The 18,371-nt window shown below is 52.2% G+C and overlaps 2 protein-coding genes across 2 annotated transcripts in view; one reads left to right on the plus strand and one right to left on the minus strand.

Moving 5' to 3' along the window:
* Positions 1-5: 5 nt before the first annotated feature.
* Positions 6-6,758, minus strand: Drg2 (developmentally regulated GTP binding protein 2). Its single transcript, XM_036195235.1, has 6 exons — positions 6,747-6,758; positions 5,059-5,301; positions 2,054-2,143; positions 1,459-1,519; positions 566-656; positions 6-147 (listed from the first exon to the last, which is right to left on the minus strand). Exons 1-6 carry the CDS (start codon positions 6,756-6,758, stop codon positions 6-8), a joined length of 639 nt encoding a protein of 212 aa, XP_036051128.1.
* A 6-nt stretch (positions 6,759-6,764) lies between these two features.
* Myo15a (myosin XVA) overlaps positions 6,765-18,371 on the plus strand; it is a 27,080-nt gene continuing 15,473 nt past the window's right edge. Inside the window, exons 1-18 of the mRNA XM_036195237.1 lie at positions 6,765-6,884; positions 7,345-7,458; positions 8,007-8,065; positions 8,156-8,279; positions 8,942-9,037; positions 9,364-9,495; positions 10,130-10,255; positions 10,824-10,901; positions 11,672-11,820; positions 11,969-12,014; positions 12,176-12,300; positions 12,847-12,964; positions 13,207-13,382; positions 13,794-13,878; positions 14,593-14,680; positions 14,756-14,886; positions 15,332-15,427; positions 16,347-16,582. Coding sequence (XP_036051130.1) covers positions 6,765-6,884; positions 7,345-7,458; positions 8,007-8,065; positions 8,156-8,279; positions 8,942-9,037; positions 9,364-9,495; positions 10,130-10,255; positions 10,824-10,901; positions 11,672-11,820; positions 11,969-12,014; positions 12,176-12,300; positions 12,847-12,964; positions 13,207-13,382; positions 13,794-13,878; positions 14,593-14,680; positions 14,756-14,886; positions 15,332-15,427; positions 16,347-16,582 — 2,099 coding nt within the window. The remainder of the gene's footprint in view (positions 6,885-7,344; positions 7,459-8,006; positions 8,066-8,155; positions 8,280-8,941; positions 9,038-9,363; positions 9,496-10,129; positions 10,256-10,823; positions 10,902-11,671; positions 11,821-11,968; positions 12,015-12,175; positions 12,301-12,846; positions 12,965-13,206; positions 13,383-13,793; positions 13,879-14,592; positions 14,681-14,755; positions 14,887-15,331; positions 15,428-16,346; positions 16,583-18,371) is intronic.

Here is an 18,371-nt window from a genome sequence, read left to right on the forward strand (position 1 = left end):
CAAGTTCAGCTGTCCGTCCCTTGCTGAGGGCCAGGCAGTCCCCAAGCTGCCCCTGGGGTAGAGTCTGGACATACCTTGAAGTAGATGTTGGGCTTGTGCTTGTTCAGGCGAATACCCACGGACTCCAGCTCCTTCTCCAGCAGGGACCTAGGCAAAGCCTGAGCCTTCAAAGGCTGTTTCCAAGCAGGCCATATAGCTTCCCCATGGCCCAGGCAGCACTGCTTGCCCACACAGAAGCCAGCTCCCTCCTCTACCCCCCTTCCCTAGCAATCCAACAGCCCAAAATTGTGGTGGAGCTTCTAAAAGGGAGGCTAGCCTGTGCCTTCATGGGTACATAGAGGATGAGGAGCTCCCAGAGCCTACAGCTAGGGGCCGGCTGGTGCACCCCCTATGACAGCAGGGGTGGGCAATAACCAAGGCTAGGCTGTGCCCCCTGTACCCGAGCTGGACACCACCTAGGGAGGACATCTAGGCCCAGTGGTGCCGGGTTAGATACAGGCCACTTAGCCAGAGACACATGGGACCATCGCTGGCCCTGTGGGCTCCCCTGCCCTGCTGCACAGACCTCTGCACATCTCCCTTGGTGGCATCCAGCATCATGACGACAACATCAGCTGTGCGTGCCACAGCAATCACCTGCCGGCCACGGCCTCGCCCTGCATAGGTAGAGGGAAGGGCATGCCTCAGTAAGGCACAGGCAAGAGGTAGGACAATGTGCCTATGCAGCCTGAAACACCTTAGGCCCCAGGCCCTCACAGACCCTCACTGGTCCTATTACATTCCATCCTGTGCTATGATTTTCCTGGCATTTGGGGAGAATCCATGACCTATTCACTCACGGAGGCTGGTTTTATTTATTGATGTTCTTTGAGACAGGGTTCATAGGGTTGGGGATTGAGCTCAGTGGTAGAGCGCTTGCATAGCAAGCTCAAGGCCCTGGGTTCAATCCTCAGCTCCAAAAAAAAAAAAAAAAAAAGAGAGAAAGACAGGGTTCACTTATGTAGCCTAGGCTGGCCTTGAACTCATGATTTTCCTGCCTCAGCCTCCTGAGTGTTGGGAATACAGATGTGTACCACCTTAGCCCAGCTAAGGTTGGTTCTATAAGTCACCATCCTTAAGTGGAATGACAGGTGATAATGACCTTCCTCCCCTTCCTGTGGTAGGCCCAGCCAGGCTTCATGAACACTTGTTCATTTATTCCTTAACACAGCTGTGAATTTGGCATGACTATGCCCATTTTAAAGATAAGGAGACTATGGCTTGGCTTACATACATTCAACCAGTGGACCAAGATCATAAAGTGAATATGGCACCAACATCTGAACTGTAGCCTGTCCTGTCTGGAAAGCAAGGGTACCAGGACTCGGGATCCAAAGGTGATCTCCATGACACCCCCTCCATTTCAACACTCAGTGGCAGAGCTCCAACCTGCCTCCCATCCGCCTGCCCTGCTCCTACCTTGCGCTGCTCCTTCAATGATTCCAGGAAGGTCCAGGAGCTGGATGTTGGCACCTTTGTACTAGGAAGCAGAAGAGAAGGGTGAGGCAAGGCTGGGCCACTGTGGCCAGGAGCCTGCCTGGGCCTAGGCACCTACAATGGGCCCACAGCTGGTCCCAACTGTGTCCAAGTCTGGGCCTCATCACCTCAGCCTGGAATAGACCACCACCTAAGAGCTAGAGCTGCCTGGGAAGGCTCACTGAACACATTGCTGAGTGATTGATAAATCATTTGGAGACACAAGGCTCCAACACCTGCTACCCATGCAAGTACTTTACAGGGTGATAGGAACCAACCAGCCAGCAATCAGGGACCTGAGCTGGATGTGTAGGGGGCAGAGAACAGAGGGGCACCAGACAGAGCTGCCATATATGGGCCAGATCTACTGGGACAGCCAGAGTTCTAGGCCAGCCAGGTACTTCTCAGGTCCCAAGAAAGGCCTGTCCTGCAGGGTGTCCCCACATGCGGCAGCTCCCTCAGCTCTCAGACAGTGGGCACTCACAAGCGCAAACACAAGCACGCCTCTTTTAGGCAGGGCCCGGGACGCTCCACTTACCTCAATGACCCCGGGGATGCACGTCAGGGTGGTGAACTCATAGGATGCAGCTTCGCTGGCTGTAGAGGTCATCAGACTCAAGAAGGTGGACTGGGAGAAAAAGGCGGCTGCTGCCCTAACAGGTCCTAACTCAGACTCCTGGGCAAGCCCCTATGGGACGGGAGGCTGCCCGGGTAGACAAAGAGCTTCCTTGACCTTAGCCCGGGGACTTGAGTGAGCGTGGAGAGTGACTGCTCAGAGGAGAGCATGGTCTCTAGCCTACAGACGTGGACTGGCACCAGAGCCCAGGCTCTTTGGAGGCCTCGTGCTCGGCTCAGGTGAGGGAACTGGTTCCGAAGCTCTCCCTACCTGTACTTTTTCTGGCCCTTCTGCCCTAGTGAAGCCAGAATTCTGAGCCTGCTGCTGCTCTGGGGGTGTAAAGGGAGTTTCACATGGGCAGAGAAGCAGGATCTGAGCGCAGCGGCTGCCACCATCCCCAGCAATGACACAGGAGGCTAACCCTGGGTACGTTCCTGGTCTTGGATCAGATGGGCCACCCTGCAAGGCAGGCGGTATCCGCCACAGGACTCACTCGGGACATGGCTTCCTTTCATAGACACAGCAATTACACAGGGGCAAACAAAGCAAACAAATCGTGCCTGGCCCATAGCAAGCATTCCAGGGGACGGTGGCTGCTGCTTGTTCCTTTCTTTGGTGCATTACTTTGTGACGGATTCAGGAGCTGCCCCCACTCCTGGTACAGACCCAGAGAGTGCTTACAGGCCTGCTTTTGAGTAGCCTCCTGTGTCCAGCTTTGGTCTGCTCTATTATCTGTATGCCAGTCATCCTGCTAAAGAGCTAGTCAGCACTTTGGTCTTCGTTTCTACAACTATTTTCCCCAAAAGGGAAGCAGGGGGCCTCCTTGGAGAAATGGCAGATCCTAGACCAGGGCAGGGAGTCCGTGAGGTCAGACAGATCCAAAGCTAGGACCTCATGCACCGAAGCAGCACTTCATCAAAATGTCAAGAGCATCAAACTGGGCTGGGACTATGGCTCAGTGGCAGGTGGCTGTTATCTCTAGCACTGAAGGGGATTAAGAAAAGGGGTGGGGGTGGGGGCTGGGGAGATGGCTCAGAGGTTAAGAGCACTAACTGCTCTTCCAGAGGACCCCGGTTCAATTCCCAGCACTTACATGACAGCTCACAACTGTCTATAACTCCATTTCCAGGACACCTGACACCTTCATACAGACATACATGTAGGCAAAACCACCAATGCATGTGCAATAAAAAAAAAAAAAAGGCTAGGGAAATCGCTGAATCAGTAAAGCGTGGCAAACCTGAGTTTGATTCCCCAGCATCCATGTAAAGTAGCCAGGTGTTGGGGTTGGGGATTTAGTTCAGTGGTAGAGCGCTTGCAAGCACAAGGCCCTGGGTTCGGTCCTCAGCTCTGGCGCAAAAAAAAAAAAAAAAAAAGCCAGGTGTGGTCCTATAACCTCAGCATTGAGGGGTGGGGGGGGGGGTTGGTGGAGGCAGGGGAATCCCTGGGGTTGGGTCAGGAAGCCTAGCCTAGGCTGGACCTTGGTAAGGTTCAGGTCAGTGAGAGATCCTGTCTTAAAAAACAAGGTAGGAAACCTGAGAGATTGCACTTGACACTGTCCTAACCTCCACATGTACACATATACATGTATAAAATAAAACTAAAAATCAGGACCAGACACGGTGGGGCAGGATTTTTCTTTTTCTTTTCTTTTTTTTTCAAAGTTATGATTTACTTTTATTTTATGAACATTAGTATTTTGCCTGCATTTATATCTGTGTGAGTTTGTCGGATCCCTGGAACTGGAGTTACAGACGGTTGTGAGCTGCCATGTGGGTGCTGGGAATTGAACTTGGGTCCTTTGGAAGAGTAGTCAGTGCTCTTAACCTCAGAGCCATCTCTCCAGCCCCAGGGCAGGATTTTAATCCCAGCACTCAGGAGGCAAAAGCAGGTGGATCTCTGTGAATTTGGGGCCAGCCTGCTCTACAGAGAAAGTTCTAGGATAGGCAGAGCTACATAGTAAGACCTGTCTCAAAATAACAGGAAAACAAAAAGTAAAAATCAAAGTATGCTGAGGCTGCCTAGAATCAGGGATTCATGACAAGTGAACGTGATCGGGGAATCTAGGTTGGTAGAGAGAAGTAAAGGAGAGCTGAATCAAAGTATGGACACAATGACAACTGCTTGATATTGATACATGAGTTGTAACAAGGGTGCTGTCCTTATGTAACAATGTTACCAATAAAGAACCCCGTTGTATGGATTGTGGGAATTCTATGTAACAAAAAAATCCAAGATCATTAAAAATCCAAGATCATTTTAGTATTAAAAACATTGGCTGATGAAATGGCTCAGCAGATAAAAAGTAAGCCTGACAACCTGGGTTCTACCCTAAGGACCCTGTCCCCTGATCTCCAATATGGCATGTGCCCTCCCCCACCCCCAATCAATCTTTTTTTTTTTTTTTAAAGATTTATTTACTTATTTATTATGTATACAGTGTTTCTTTCTGCATGCATGCCTGCATGCCAGAAGAGGGCACCCGATCTGATTTTAGATGGGTGTAAGCCACCATGTGGTTGCTGGGAATTGAACTCAGAACCTCTGGAAGAAAAGCCAGTGCTCTTAATCCCTAAGCCACCTCTCCAGCCCCCAAATCAATATTAAAATATATTAAAACCTTATTTACCCTGGCAATGATGCTTATTTAATCTTACTTCCCACATAAAATGCAAATCAATATGGACACGACATTAAACTAATCCAACTTTCCAGAAGAAGCTTTCTAGAAAACTCCACAGTGACTCCATCACTTCACGTGTGTCATTGGCTGAGTTGGAAGGCCAACTATTCCTGCTAAGAAGTGGGAAGAGTGGACTGTAAGTCAGGGTGGCAGTGAAGCGAGGTGTTGAGGGGAGGTGAGGATGGTCATGCGGATAGGTGACCCTCTATTGTTCTCCCCAAGGTCCATGTGGACCATCACTGACCTTACCCACAGAGGGAAAGCCAATCAGGGCCACTCGGGCATCGCCTGACTTCATGACATCAAAGCCCTCTCCTTTAGATGAGGCTGACTTGGATGGTTCCAGGAGCTGGGCACGATACTTGGCCAGTTTTGCTTTCAGCAGGCCCAGGTGGTATTCGGTGGCTGGAGGATGTAAATCAAGGCAGAAATAAGAATCGGGATCTCCACCTGATGGGTCAGATGTGGACCCACACAGGATCAAGTGCTAACTGAGAACATCAAGACCACACAACAGTCATCTCAAGGAGACCAGAAGACCCATCCTCTGCTTCAAAGGCCCCCTTTGTATCTCTCACTGGGACCTCAGCACTCATGATAGTGGGTAAAGATCATGAGTGGGTAGCACTAATGGTACCAGGGCCCAAAAAAAAAAAAAAAAATGGTTACAAGGCTGTTTTCTGCTCACTCTGATGCTTTAGTCTTTACTGGCAGCTGCCCTAAAGATTATGAGCCAATTCTGAACAGCCAGGAAGTTCCTGGATCCTTCATGATTTGTCACATCCCGAAGACGTCCAGAGAATTTTATGGATGTACCACTGTGTGCAGGAAGGGGACACCGTGGCACAGACAAATTCACCATGCTGAGATGCACCTCTGAGAGAACCCAGGAAGCCACACAGCCTCCCTGCATTAATGTGTCCACCTCTGCACCCCCAGGCAGAGGTATGGGTATCTTGCGCTTTGTTCTGACTTCCTGCATCCTGACAGCACTAAGCATTCATGAAGGGAAGAAAATACTTTTTCACTGTAAATGGCTTCCCTTTTCTTCCTCCTTTATAGTACTATTAGGGTACCACACTGTTTTCAAATTCTGGGGGCAAATAGGTCACATTATTGAGAAGGAATTCTATTTCAGGTACTACAAAGTCTTCATGATGAAGGGGATATGTGTGAGGCTGAGAACCAAGACCTCACCTGTCCTGCCTGCCTTCTTCCACTATTCTCTGACCATCTACTACTCCCCTATCCATTACAGAACTGAACGAATTGACCCTGTCCTTGCCTCAGGTCCTACAAACCTGTTGCTGCCTGAATTTCGATCAGATCACTCTGGCCATTACTGGCTAGAAAAGTCACTTAGCCTGTCAGTTTATTATCTGCAAAACAGGGACGAGAGCAATACTAACTCCTTTATCGTATTTCCGCAATATTCAGAAAAGCACCCAAGAACACTGCTGGGCAATCCCATCTCCTCTTTCCACTCACGTCCAATCCTTACAGTTTGGAGTTCAGATCTGCTGCTTCCTTAATGCTGTATATCTGGGATGGTTTACTTTAAATATTAAGTGCTCACTCTGTGGCAAATACTTTGCACTTGTGAATTACAACAGAGCAAGAATTATCCCCATCTACAAATGAGGACATCGGGTGTCCAAAAGAAGGCATGATTTTACAAGGTTTCATAGCAAGTACCTGGAGGTCAAATTCTCTAGTCCCTATTTCCTCGACACTTCCTCGATGGCGCCTGCCTGTCTGCCGGGGCAAGTTGTTTTGTGAGAGGTCTTCTTGCCCTTCGCAGCAGAAGGCCCAGCAATTGGGAGCCTAGGGCAAATTCCCCGGCATTGCCTTTCTGGGTCACGGGCTTATGGTGTGCGCTGAGATTTCCCTACTCCATCACCGAGACTAGCACAGACCAGATCTGTCAAGAACCTGAAACCACATCGCGGCATGGGCCCCACTCCCGCCTCAAGCACGCCTTGGGCACTTTTCTGGCGTTTCTCCGGCCTCCGAAACGGCTCCAGCTGCTCCCTCATTTTACAAACAAGAAAAAAGTTTCTCACTGAACCTGTAGCTTGCCATTTCCAACTGACTGGCCATTGAGCCCCTGAAATTGATCTGTCCCTTCAGTGCTGGGGTTACAGATAAGCAGCACCATGCCTGGCTTTTACTGAGTGCTGCGGTCTGAACTCAGGTCCTCACGCGTGCACAGGTTGATCCACTGAGCCGCCTCCCCAGTTCCAGATCTTCTGATGTGCGCTGTCTGTCTGCACACACTGTACCTGGAGCCTGTCTGTTTTATTTTGCATATTTATTTTGGTGTTGAGGATGGAACCTAGGACCCCACACATGCTAGGAATACTCTACTCCTGAGACACAACCCCACAGCAGGCTGTTTTAATGTCTGTGGTCTGTTTCTCCTACCTCAGAGAGCTTTCTCTGGCATTCTAGCTTGTTTCTGTTTTTATAAGAACTCCAAACTCAGCCCAACCTGTCTAGCTTGGGTTTACTGCCCTGGTATTTTCCATAGACGGATGCCCAGGAGGTGGCCTCTGTGGTGAGCGCCAGAGAGATCCAAGCTGTGGCTGAGCTGCTTCAGGTCTCCCCTGAGGGCCTGCAGAGGGCCATTACCTTCAAAGTGACTGTGAGTCTGAGGGCCCTGCCTCCTGATAAGGGCCTATTCCTCTGAGGCCACAGCTCCCTCTCCCTACCCTGCCTCCTCTCAGGTCACCTCCCAGTCAGATGTGGAGAGGTGGAGCCTCCCTTCAGACCTCCTCATGGGCTTTTCCCAGCCTTAATTCTCTTATTTTTTCACTCCTGCCAGTGTGTCTGGAGGGGGTGTGGGGCGGGTGGACACGGGCCCACATGACATGCTCACCTCCAGGAAGCCTTCTCCAATCCTAGCTGGGTCAGAGCTTCCTCTAAGGCATCAATCAGTCCTTCCTCTTCCAGGTGATCCCAGACTGATGTCTTCTTATGCCTGCTTCCCCCACTACACCAGCAACCCCCTCCCCTGCTTGAGCGGCCAGGTGCAGAGAAAGCATTCTGGCCTGCTTTGGCCAGCAGTGAGCTTGAGACCCATTGCCCCATCTGTCCAGTGTGCCTTTCCCATGCTCCTGAACCCCCAGCCCTCCAGGGGCTTTCTGAGGCATTGGCCAGTCAGCTGTCACTCAAAGGTCACGTTCTTCCCAGGAGACAATTCGAGAGAAGATCTTCACACCCCTAACTGTGGAGAGTGCCATAGATGCCAGGTGAGACTGTGCCCCCTCTGGCCGATTCCCAGACCCCCGGTGCCTCTGCCAAGCCCACTCACCCCCAGCCCAACATGGCCTCTGCTCCAGGGATGCCATCGCCAAGGTCTTGTATGCACTGCTGTTTGGCTGGCTCATCACCAGGGTCAACGCTCTGGTGTCTCCAAAACATGATACGTTGTCCATTGCCATCCTGGACATCTATGGCTTTGAGGTAGGGCTGAGTGGGACCAGACTGGGCCTTGCCCTTAGGAAGCTACTCAGTGAGGCTGGTGGGGGACAGTGTGTAACAGGCTTACATGACCACAGCTCTGACATGTAGCTAGCATTGGGGAGCCGGTCAGGGGTCAGAGACAACTTTCCAGAAGAAGGAAGCATCCCTAGGTGAAGGAACACTCTGTAGAGGTCAGAGGCATGGGAGGACTTTGGGGAGTCAGTGTTGTTGTGGGGGAGACGATTGTACTTTGTGAGGATAATGGGGAAAAGGCTAAGTAGAACTTCCACAGCAAAAACCACAGCATATACTAACAAGGCACAGTTGTGTGCCGGGCCTGTTGTTTATCAAGCCACTCCATCCAAAAGGCATGTAAGGCAGGTATGGCCAAGATCCCCATTTTACAAACGGTCAGAGAGTAGCAGACTCTCTGGAACCCAGGCAGAAGGCCTGGTGGCCCGAGCCTTTGGCTCTTCTATGGGCCCCATCTGGTGTGCAGAGGGCCTTACAGGGTCTGTGGCCAGGGTCCAACTTTTTTTGAAACTACAGCCATGAAATGCAGGGAGTGGCCTAGGTTTGGGCCTGGAGAAGGTGCCCATGATGGGGACAGATGGGTTATTGACCAAAGGAGAACCAGACCTAGCCTCCCATCTGCCTGGCAGGACCTGAGCTTCAACAGCTTTGAACAACTCTGCATCAACTATGCCAATGAGAACCTTCAGTACCTGTTCAACAAGATTGTCTTCCAGGAGGAACAGGTGTGCCATCTCCACCCTGCTGCTTGTCCATCCTTGCTGGTCACCGGCCTTCCTCAAGAGACAAAGAGTACCAGGAAACATGGAGAGATAGGCCTTAGAGGCGGGAACAGCATGTATGAGGCCTGTTCTTTGAGGGAAAGTCCTGGGTTGCTGAGCCTAGAGAGTTCTCTTGGGACCTTTCTCAGGTTCTTCTGACTCAGGAAGAGGGAGAGGGAGGCCCTGAGGGTCCATGTTGCCCTGGTAAGATACCGGCTCCATGTTACAGAAGAAAGGAGGCAGAGATAAGTCATCCTGGGTGGAGGTGGCTGAACCCACACTATTCCCAGGAGGAGTACATTCGAGAGCAGATGGACTGGCGAGAGATCGCCTTTGCTGACAACCAGCCCTGCATCAACCTCATCTCCCTGAAGCCCTATGGCATCCTGCGCATCCTGGATGACCAGTGCTGCTTTCCACAGGTGAACCTCAGATGTTTCTATGGTCTGAGTCCCAGTCTAGTAGACTCCCTGCCTGAGGTCACCGTCTGTGCTCAGGCCTGGGGCAGGAAATGTCATGTTAGGACATCATCTACAGCAGTGGTCCTCAACCTTCCCAATACTGTGACCCTTCAACACAGTTCCTCATGTTGAGGTGATGCCCAAACTATAAAATTATTTCCGTTGCTACTTCATAACTGTAATTTTGCTGCTGTTAAGAAACATAATGTAAATAGCTGTATTTTCTGATGGTCTTAGGTGACCCCTGTGAAAGGGTCATTTGACATCCCCCCCAAAAAAGGGTCACAACCCATAGGTTGAGAACTGCTGATCTATGGTCACCTGAAGTGACTAAGGTTGGAAGTTCCAGGTGAGGTGACCTGAGTTGGGGCTACATTCTCTGACTTAAACACAGGGCATGATATCGGTGAGAGCGTATAGGCAGCTGGAAACCAGCTGCTTCAGCCACAGCTGTGGGCCTCGCTCCCAGGCCTCAGTCAGCCTCCCGTGACTGTGAGCTATTCTTCTCCAGCAGCCTCTGGGGAGCGAGCGATCAGGGCTAAAGAACTTGGGCCAGGAACAGGTACCCAGACGCCCCTGCCTCCCTTCCCTGCAGGCCACAGACCACACATTCCTGCAGAAATGCCACTACCACCACGGCGCCAACCCACTCTACTCTAAGCCCAAGATGCCACTGCCAGAGTTTACCATCAAGCACTATGCAGGCAAGGTCACCTACCAGGTAAGAGTGGAGACAGCCAGCATGACCTCAGGTGCTGTCCTGCAGGCTGGAGAGGATCACAGTGTGGGTCTCACCATGATCCCAGTTCTGGTACTGTAACCCCTGGGCTGTGTGGCCTTGGGAAATGGCTTAAGTTCTCTGAGCCTGTTCCCTCATCTGAAAAATGGGGCTAATAATGTCAATTTTCTGAGGTAGAGGTGAGACTTGAGGTAGATTTGACAGAGTACCTGTTGCTGATAATGGTGCCATGTGGTCATTATTATCCAAGTCACAACATGGAATTGCACACATTTGGACCTTATTTTCCTCATCTGCAGAATGGGTAGAAGGAAGTGAGGCCTAGTCTGGGTAGTACCCCACAACCCCGAAAGAGTGAGCAGGGTGGAGCAGATGAGGAGAGACCAGGACAGAAGGGAGGGCCTGTTCCCTCCTAGGACAGAAGGCAGACAGAAGTCTGGTAGAAGATGAAGGAATGCAGAGGACTGGGAACAAGTTTTTGATGTACCTTGGCTTCATACAGAGGTGGGTGAGTGGGACCAGCCACAGACCTGCCAGTCTCCTTTTTCAGGTGCACAAGTTCCTGGACAAAAACCATGACCAAGTGCGTCAAGACGTGCTGGACTTGTTTGTGCACAGCCGCACGAGGGTAAGGCAACCTGGCCTCACACCTGCCCTACCCTGGTGGCCTCACACCTGCCCTAATCTGGTGGCCTCACACCTGCCCTACCCTGGTGGCCTCACACCTGCCCTACCCTGGTGGCCTGGCCCACATTCCTGGCAGCACCTGCTGCTCCTTACCTGATCTGGCCTTACTAGCTCTCTCCAGTCCATGAAAGGGGGAGTCCCCGACCTGGCTTTGCTCCTTAACTCACCCCTGCCTCAGCCACCTTCCGAGGACCCCACCTCAGTCCCTCCTGAGACCCTTCTGACCTGGTTCAGTGTTAACCAGCTTACCACTGAGACTTAAGTTCTGGATTCTTCCTTTATGTTTGAAGCCTAATACTCTGGGAAATGCATAGGGGTCAAATTTGGGTTCCTTGGAAGGCCAGCCCCACTATTCATCAGCAGGTGGACCTATGACAGAGGACTGATTGCATCCCCTCCCCTGTGGGTGCTCCTCCTCTTCCTCTGTCAAACTGGCCAAAGTTCCTGACCAGGGCCAGGTTCAGGGCCAGTGCTGTGCATTCCCTGGGAAGATAGGGAAAGGCTGCCATGCTGTGGGCTGGGTCCCCTGGGAGGTGCTGAGCCCATATGCAAGCCAGGATGGCAGGGACATCTGGAGTCAAGTTGTTTTTCAGAACCTTTCAGTCCAGGGACTAGACTCCTATTGTTCCATCCCTGTTCTGCCCTTAACCTGCCACTTCTGTCTGTTTGTCCTGTCTGTGTCATTGGCTTCCAATACCTTGGCCCCTCCAGGTGGTGGCTCACCTCTTCTCCAGCCATGCTGCACAGACTGCCCCTCCACGACTGGGCAAGAGCAGCTCCATTACCCGACTCTACAAGGCTCACACTGTGGCAGCCAAGTTTCAGCAGTCACTCCTGGATCTGGTGGAAAAAATGGAGAGGTGGGTTGGGTGGGAGAGCAGAGCCCCCAGCTCCCCCCATTACCCCCATGGCCCTCAGTGGATGAGCTCGCTCTCTCTCTCTCTCTCTCTCTCTCTCTCTCTCTCTCTCTCTCTGAGATCTCACACAACCTCTCCCATCTCTGCTCAGGTGTAACCCTTTGTTTGTGCGTTGCCTGAAACCCAACCATAAGAAGGTGAGGCCCCCGGGAAAGTCAAATCCTTCTCCTGTGAAGTGTGACACTGGGCAAGTGGCTTGGCCTCTCTGGATCCCTACCTGCCTGCCGTGGGACTACTCACCCCTGCCTTTGTACCCGAATGGATGGTATGCCGATGTCCTCTCTGGGCATCCTTCTAGGAACCAGGTCTCTTTGAGCCAGATGTGATGATGGCGCAGTTACGCTATTCAGGGGTTCTGGAGACTGTGCGGATCCGCAAGGAAGGCTTTCCAGTGCGACTTCCTTTCCAGGTGTTTATCGACAGGTACTTCCATCGGGTAATTCACCGCTGCAGACTCCTCTCCAAGCCCCCACAGCCTAGGTATCATAGGATTGGTCATGTAGTGTTGTTCAGGCTGTACACTATACAAAACATGTTAGATTTGACATGGGAAGTATATTTGTTGTTTTTTTTTTTTTTAATTACATGTGTTCATTTATTGGGTGAATACTGTATCAGTGTGTGTGGAGGTTACAGGACAATTTTTAGGAGTCAGTACTCTCTTTCCATCATGTGGCAGAGATGAGTTCACCAGAGAAAAGTTCAGGTTGTCAGGCTTGGGGGCAGGGACCTTTGTTTTCATGGTTTCCTTCTGTGTTGAATCCATCTCGGGTGATTTTAACAGCCATTAGGACAAGCTCCAGCAGGTGTCAGCAAAGGGTTTTGTTTTGCTGAAATCATGTATTACGGTTTTGACACCTTGAACTAGTTTTGAGGACAGTGCTGTGAGCAAGCCACTTATTGGACCACACCCCCAGACACAGGGATGGGGTAATATCAGGCCCTCAGGCTGAGTTTGGTCCCCCCCAGGTACCGCTGTCTGGTGGCCCTCAAGCTCAGTGTGCCAGCAGATGGGGACACGTGTGTGTCATTGCTCAGCCGGCTATGCACAGTCACTCCAGACATGTACCGTGTTGGGGTTAGCAAGGTGAGCTCCGAGCCCCCCCACATTCAGTGATATCCAACTGTTACCCCAGAGCCATCCAGATGCCTGAGCCTGGGATGCTACTTCACCTCAGCTCTGCTCAGGTGGCTCCCCGATGTCTGGTGCACAAGAATCCTAGTTTCTACTGCTCCAAACTCCCAGCCAGGCTCCGGGAGGCAGCCCTGTCTTCTCTGCTTTTGTGGACTCTTCAATAGGGTTATCTAATTGCTACCTCCCACTTCCAGCTCTTCCTCAAGGAACACCTGCACCAGCTACTGGAGAGCATGCGGGAGCGAGTCCAGAACCGGGCTGCCCTCACCCTGCAGCGCTACCTGCGAGGCTTCTTCATCCAACGGCACTTCCGCTCCCTGCGCCGGAAGATCATCCTGTTGCAGAGCAGGGCCCGGGGCTTCCTGGCCAGGTGAGGCCCAAAGAAGGGGAAGTCTCTGGGGGTCCTCCAGTCTCAGAGGAGCCCAAGCTCAAAAAGAGCAGTCCCTGTCTCTGGAGGCATATAAGCTGAAGAGGCTTCCACCAGAAGGATGTGACCTGATTCTCCAAGTCACTGCTCTCTGACTGTGGATCCAGCTGAGAGGGTTTCCCTGTTACCTGCACACCAGGGGCTCTGGGACTAACACATGATGGGGTAGTACATGACCACTGTGAGGATCATTCCAGGCCCTGCCACTAGATTTGCTGTGTGGATTTGACTATGTCTCTGTCCTACGTTGAACTCATTTTCCTTTGAGACAAAGAGTCCCAGAGTGAAGTATGGGCCGTGGCAGAGGCATCTCTGACCCTTTATCACCCCACGGCCTCATCTTTGACTCCGCAGACAACGCTACCAGCAGATGAGGCAGAGTCTGGTGAAGTTCCGTTCCCTGGTGCACACCCACGTGAACCGCCGCCGCTACATCAAGGTACGGGCCTGCCTGGGTTGGGGGAGCACTTAGCTCAAGAGGAGCCCGCCCCCAGTGCAAGTCCCTGCCATGCCCTCCTCCTGAGCTGGGTGGCGGAAGCTCCTCTGAGGCCTGTTTCCTGGCATGTCCCTTGGGGCATGGAGAAGGGTGGAGGTTAATGCTGGGGCAAGGGTCATAGTGAGCTGCAGGCACAGTTGGCACGGGGTGACTTGAATCTCCTTAGTGTGATTTGGTACACTTAGCTCGCAGCCAGTCTTGTCCTCTGTCACATAAACCGGCTGCCAGTGATGTCATTCCATTCCCAAAGCTCAGGAGGCAGGCAAGGCCTTCTCATTCCCAAAGCTCAGAAGGCAGGCAAGGCCTTCAGTGAAACAAAGTTTCCTGGCATCCTGACAATGCATTCCCTCCCATCTCTGGCTACACCTTTGCCTCCCTTGCCTGAGGTCCCATCAGTGCCACCAGGAGCCTCCAGGCCACAGGCCCTTCCCTACTGCTCGCGCCTGCCCAGGCTACCTGGCCATGGTTTCTGCTACCTGTGCCCTGACCATTTGCTCTCCTGCAGCTGAGGGCAGAGCGCAGACGCCAGGCACAGGAGGCATGGCTGCGTGAGCAGGAGGTGGGTGCAGGGTTCAAGCCGCAGTAGGGCACAGGGAGGGAGACCAGCAGGTGAAGGGTGGTGGCTGTCCCCTCACCCCTTGCCCCTCATCCCCCCAGGAGCTCAGCAAGCGTGAGGTGGTGCCAGTGAGGCACCTGGAGGTGCCAGCGGAGGTGGCAGGGCTCCTGCAAGCAGCAGCAGCCGCAGGTGCGTCATCTCTAACAGCAGCAGGGAAGAGTTGCGGAGAAGGGCGCAATCACGACATGCTTCCACTGTCCGCAGGCCTCAAGCTGTCCAGTGTGCCCCGAATAGCCATTGTCCGGACTCCTAGGCTCCAGACAGAGCCCTGTGTCACCCTTCCCCTTGACATCAACAACTACCCCATGGCCAAGTTCATCCGATGCCACTTCAAGGTAAGGGCTGGCACAAGCAGTCTGGCCCCTGGGCACTGAAACTCAGAGCTGACCCAGCCTCCCTGAAAGCTTTTGTACTATGGACATGAGCCCATTTGGGAGCCCTAGGGCCCTAACAGAAGTGAGACCCTCTCAGACTCCAGCAGTATAGCTCACCAACCAGACTGGGATAATCAGAACTAATTAGAACCTGACAAGGAGGTGGCACAACACCTGCCTCTGTGTCCTGTCCTCCAAGAAGGGCCCAGCGGCGTTGCTCTGCCTCCCCAATTACTCTCTGTGGGCCAAAGTCTGCTCTCACCAGACCTCAGCCTCTTCATCTAGGCACTGGAGTGGGGGAGCCCACCCCATGGTCTCCTGCTCTCTTGCCCAACATGAGGTAGGGTAGGCACCTATATGTCTATCATCCCCAATGTCACCTCCCATGCCCTCCTTGTGTCCCCAGGAACCCTCCTTTGGGATGCTGACAGTGCCCCTGAAGATGCCTCTCACACGGCTACCTGTGGAGCACCATGCCGAAGCCATAAGTGTTTTTAAGCTAGTACGGGATCTGCCCCAGTCCAGCTTCAAGTGTATAGTCCTACCACAATGCCAGGCCACAAGCACACTTGCCCCCAGGCATCAAGTGCATAGCCCTACCACAATGCCAGGCCACAAGCACACTTGCCCCCAGGCATCAAGTGCATAGCCCTACCACAACGCCAGGCCACAAGCACACTTGCCCCCAGGCATCAGGTGCATATAGCCTTCCATGAGAGGAGGTTACAAACTTCCCCTTTATTTCCTGGTCATCCTCCTTGGCCTTCAAGCCCAGCTCATGAGTCCCACATCTCTTTTTGAAGCTATATGTCAGTGTAAAGACCTGGGCCTCCTTCTGAGAGTCTTTTCCCCAATCATCCTCCTGGCAATGGTAACTCAGAGTCTCTCTGGCCTCTCCTAAGGACTCCCCAGGTAGAAGGAACAGTCCCTGTTTTGACCCGACCACCAATATGTGCAGAGGGAGATTCAGAGGCTGGGAACACAAATGAGGCTCCAGATCCATCCAGGCAAACCACAGGAGGCATCCTGGAGGAGGAGGCTTTGGAAATGAGGAAAGTTTACCTATTGGGAGAACAGAACAGGAAAGATGGGAAGGAAAGGGAGAGTGGCTAATGAGGCTTAGATTGCAGGTCCCCAGGTCCCATTTCACCAGAGAGCTAGGGAACCCTGGAAGGTGTTTCCTGGGAGTGATGTGGTCGGGTCTGAATGCTAGAGAACCCTCTGGACCAAGTAGAGCCAGCTGAAGGCCAAGGGTACAAAAGGATGCTGGCAATGAATGGGAGCCACAGGAGGTTCATGGGCAGGAGAGGAATTCACTGTGTACTTTGGATACTAACTTCCCTGCTGGAGGGACTTTTTATGGGCAGGAGAACATGACAAGAATGTGGGCAGAAACCCGCACAAGTCTGTCTGTGCCCTAGATCCTGCGTTTCATGGGAGACCCCCACCTGCATGGCACCCAGGAGATGATCTTGGGGAACTACATCGTGCACCGGGGCCTGGTGGAGCCAGAACTGAGGGATGAGATCCTAGCCCAGCTGGCCAATCAGGTGTGGCGCAACCACAATGTCTACAATGCCAACCGTGGCTGGTTGCTGCTGGCTGCCTGCCTAAGCGGCTTCGCACCTTCCTCACACCTTGACAAGTTCCTCCTCAAGTGAGTGCAACCCAGAGGCCAATAGGTGACCGGAGGTAGGAGCTCGGAGGTCAGGCCAATGGGTGCCTCTGTGTTGCCAGAAGACCCGTATGGACCGCAGCCAGAGCTGCAATCGCTTTCCTGAGCCCAGAGCCAGAAGAAAGGCAGGCTTCCCTGCAGAGGGGAGGAATCTTGTCCGAATGGATGAAGACTGGCAGAACCCAGGGTGGAGACAAAACGGGGGGTGTGGAGAACTGAGAAAAGAGTGCTTAGCTCTTAGATCTCTTAGGTTGTAGGGCAGACAGGGGTTAGGAGCCCAGCTGGGCTCAGACAATCTGGATTAAAGTCCCAAGCTCAACTCTGTGATTTTGAGCAAGTCATTTAACCTCTCCAGACCTTGGTTTTGTCCCCTGTAGAATGGGGGTGACAACAGCAACCATTCTGTAGTATACGTGATGTACGCAGAACAGACATGAGCATATGGCAAGTGCCACGTGGGCATTGCCGTGATGACAATCTATCTCTGGTGCTGGTGAGGTGCAGGGCTTATGAGATAGTGCACACACCTATCATATGACCCAGGGCCAGGACCTCTCTTTTCTCTGCTGTAAGGGGCACCCTCCAGCCAAGTGAAGTCTCGTCAGCAAGGATGCACCTTCCTTATGAGAGGGAACAGACAAACAAAGCAGGATGTCTGTGCACCAGCGAAATGCTGGTGACCACAGGAGGATTTGCTCCAATTTAAAGAAACAACTGACATCTGATTCCTCCCCAGGAAGGGGCCTTGAATGTTCTGGAGTGCCTGCCAGGGTCTGGAAGGGGCCTCAGGTCCTGCACTGAGAAAACCTAGCTCCTTTCCCAGAGAGGTTGTGGTCACAGAGGAGCACAGTAGGCCTTAGTTAGGAGCCTTTCTGCAGACCTCCTTCAGGAGAGCCCCTTGATGGACGTCATGGGGGGGGGGGGTCGAAGGCCTGAGCTTTAAGCTGGGAGAGAGGTACACACATATGTTTCTCCCTCGTACTGATGTTTCTGCTACCTGTCCCACTTCTTCAGCAAAACAACAACAACAAACTGCACTATGGAGGGCTACTTGGCGTGATGACAAGAGTCCAGAGTCCTAAAGCCAGATTGCCTGGTTTTTGACCTCCACCGTGCAACCTTGATCAGGTCTCTGTGGTGTCTGAGAACAGTCCTTCTGGAGAAAGCAATATCCTAATGCCTAGGACTTGTGACTTTGTCACCTTTATGGCAGAAGGGACCTTGCAGATGTGATTAAAGGTCTTAGATTACTGGACAGGCCAAAATGGAAGCATCAAAGGTCCTAAAAGAGAGGCAGAGGCTGAGTCAAGAGACAGGGTGGGGGGTGGGGCATCTGAAAACAATACTCTTGGGAAGGAGCCCCAAGCCAAGAACTGTGGGCGGCTTGGAGAAGCTGGGAAAGGATGGAAATGGAACCTCCCCTAAAGCTTCCAGAAAAAAGCAATTCTAACCATGTGTCTATTCTAGTATCACTGACTCTCAGAACTGTAAGACAATTGGTGTTATTGTAAGTCATTGGGCTTGTGGTCATTTGTTATAGCAGCCACAGGAAACTAAAGTTTCTCTGGACCTCAGTTTCCCCAAATGTAAATAGCAAAGAGAAGAGTCTACCCTACAGAGTGTGGGAGTTGGAAGACTTTATAGCATTAGGATCTGGGGTGGAGGCATTTCTCAGTGAGATGGCTTACCTAGGATGCATGAGACTCTGGATTTGACTCCAGTATATCTCCAAGCAAAAACAAACCAACCACAGGTGTATAAAACCGGTTGG

This window comes from Onychomys torridus, chromosome 8 (genome assembly GCF_903995425.1).
Source record: "Onychomys torridus chromosome 8, mOncTor1.1, whole genome shotgun sequence".
Lineage (NCBI taxonomy): Eukaryota > Metazoa > Chordata > Mammalia > Rodentia > Cricetidae > Onychomys > Onychomys torridus.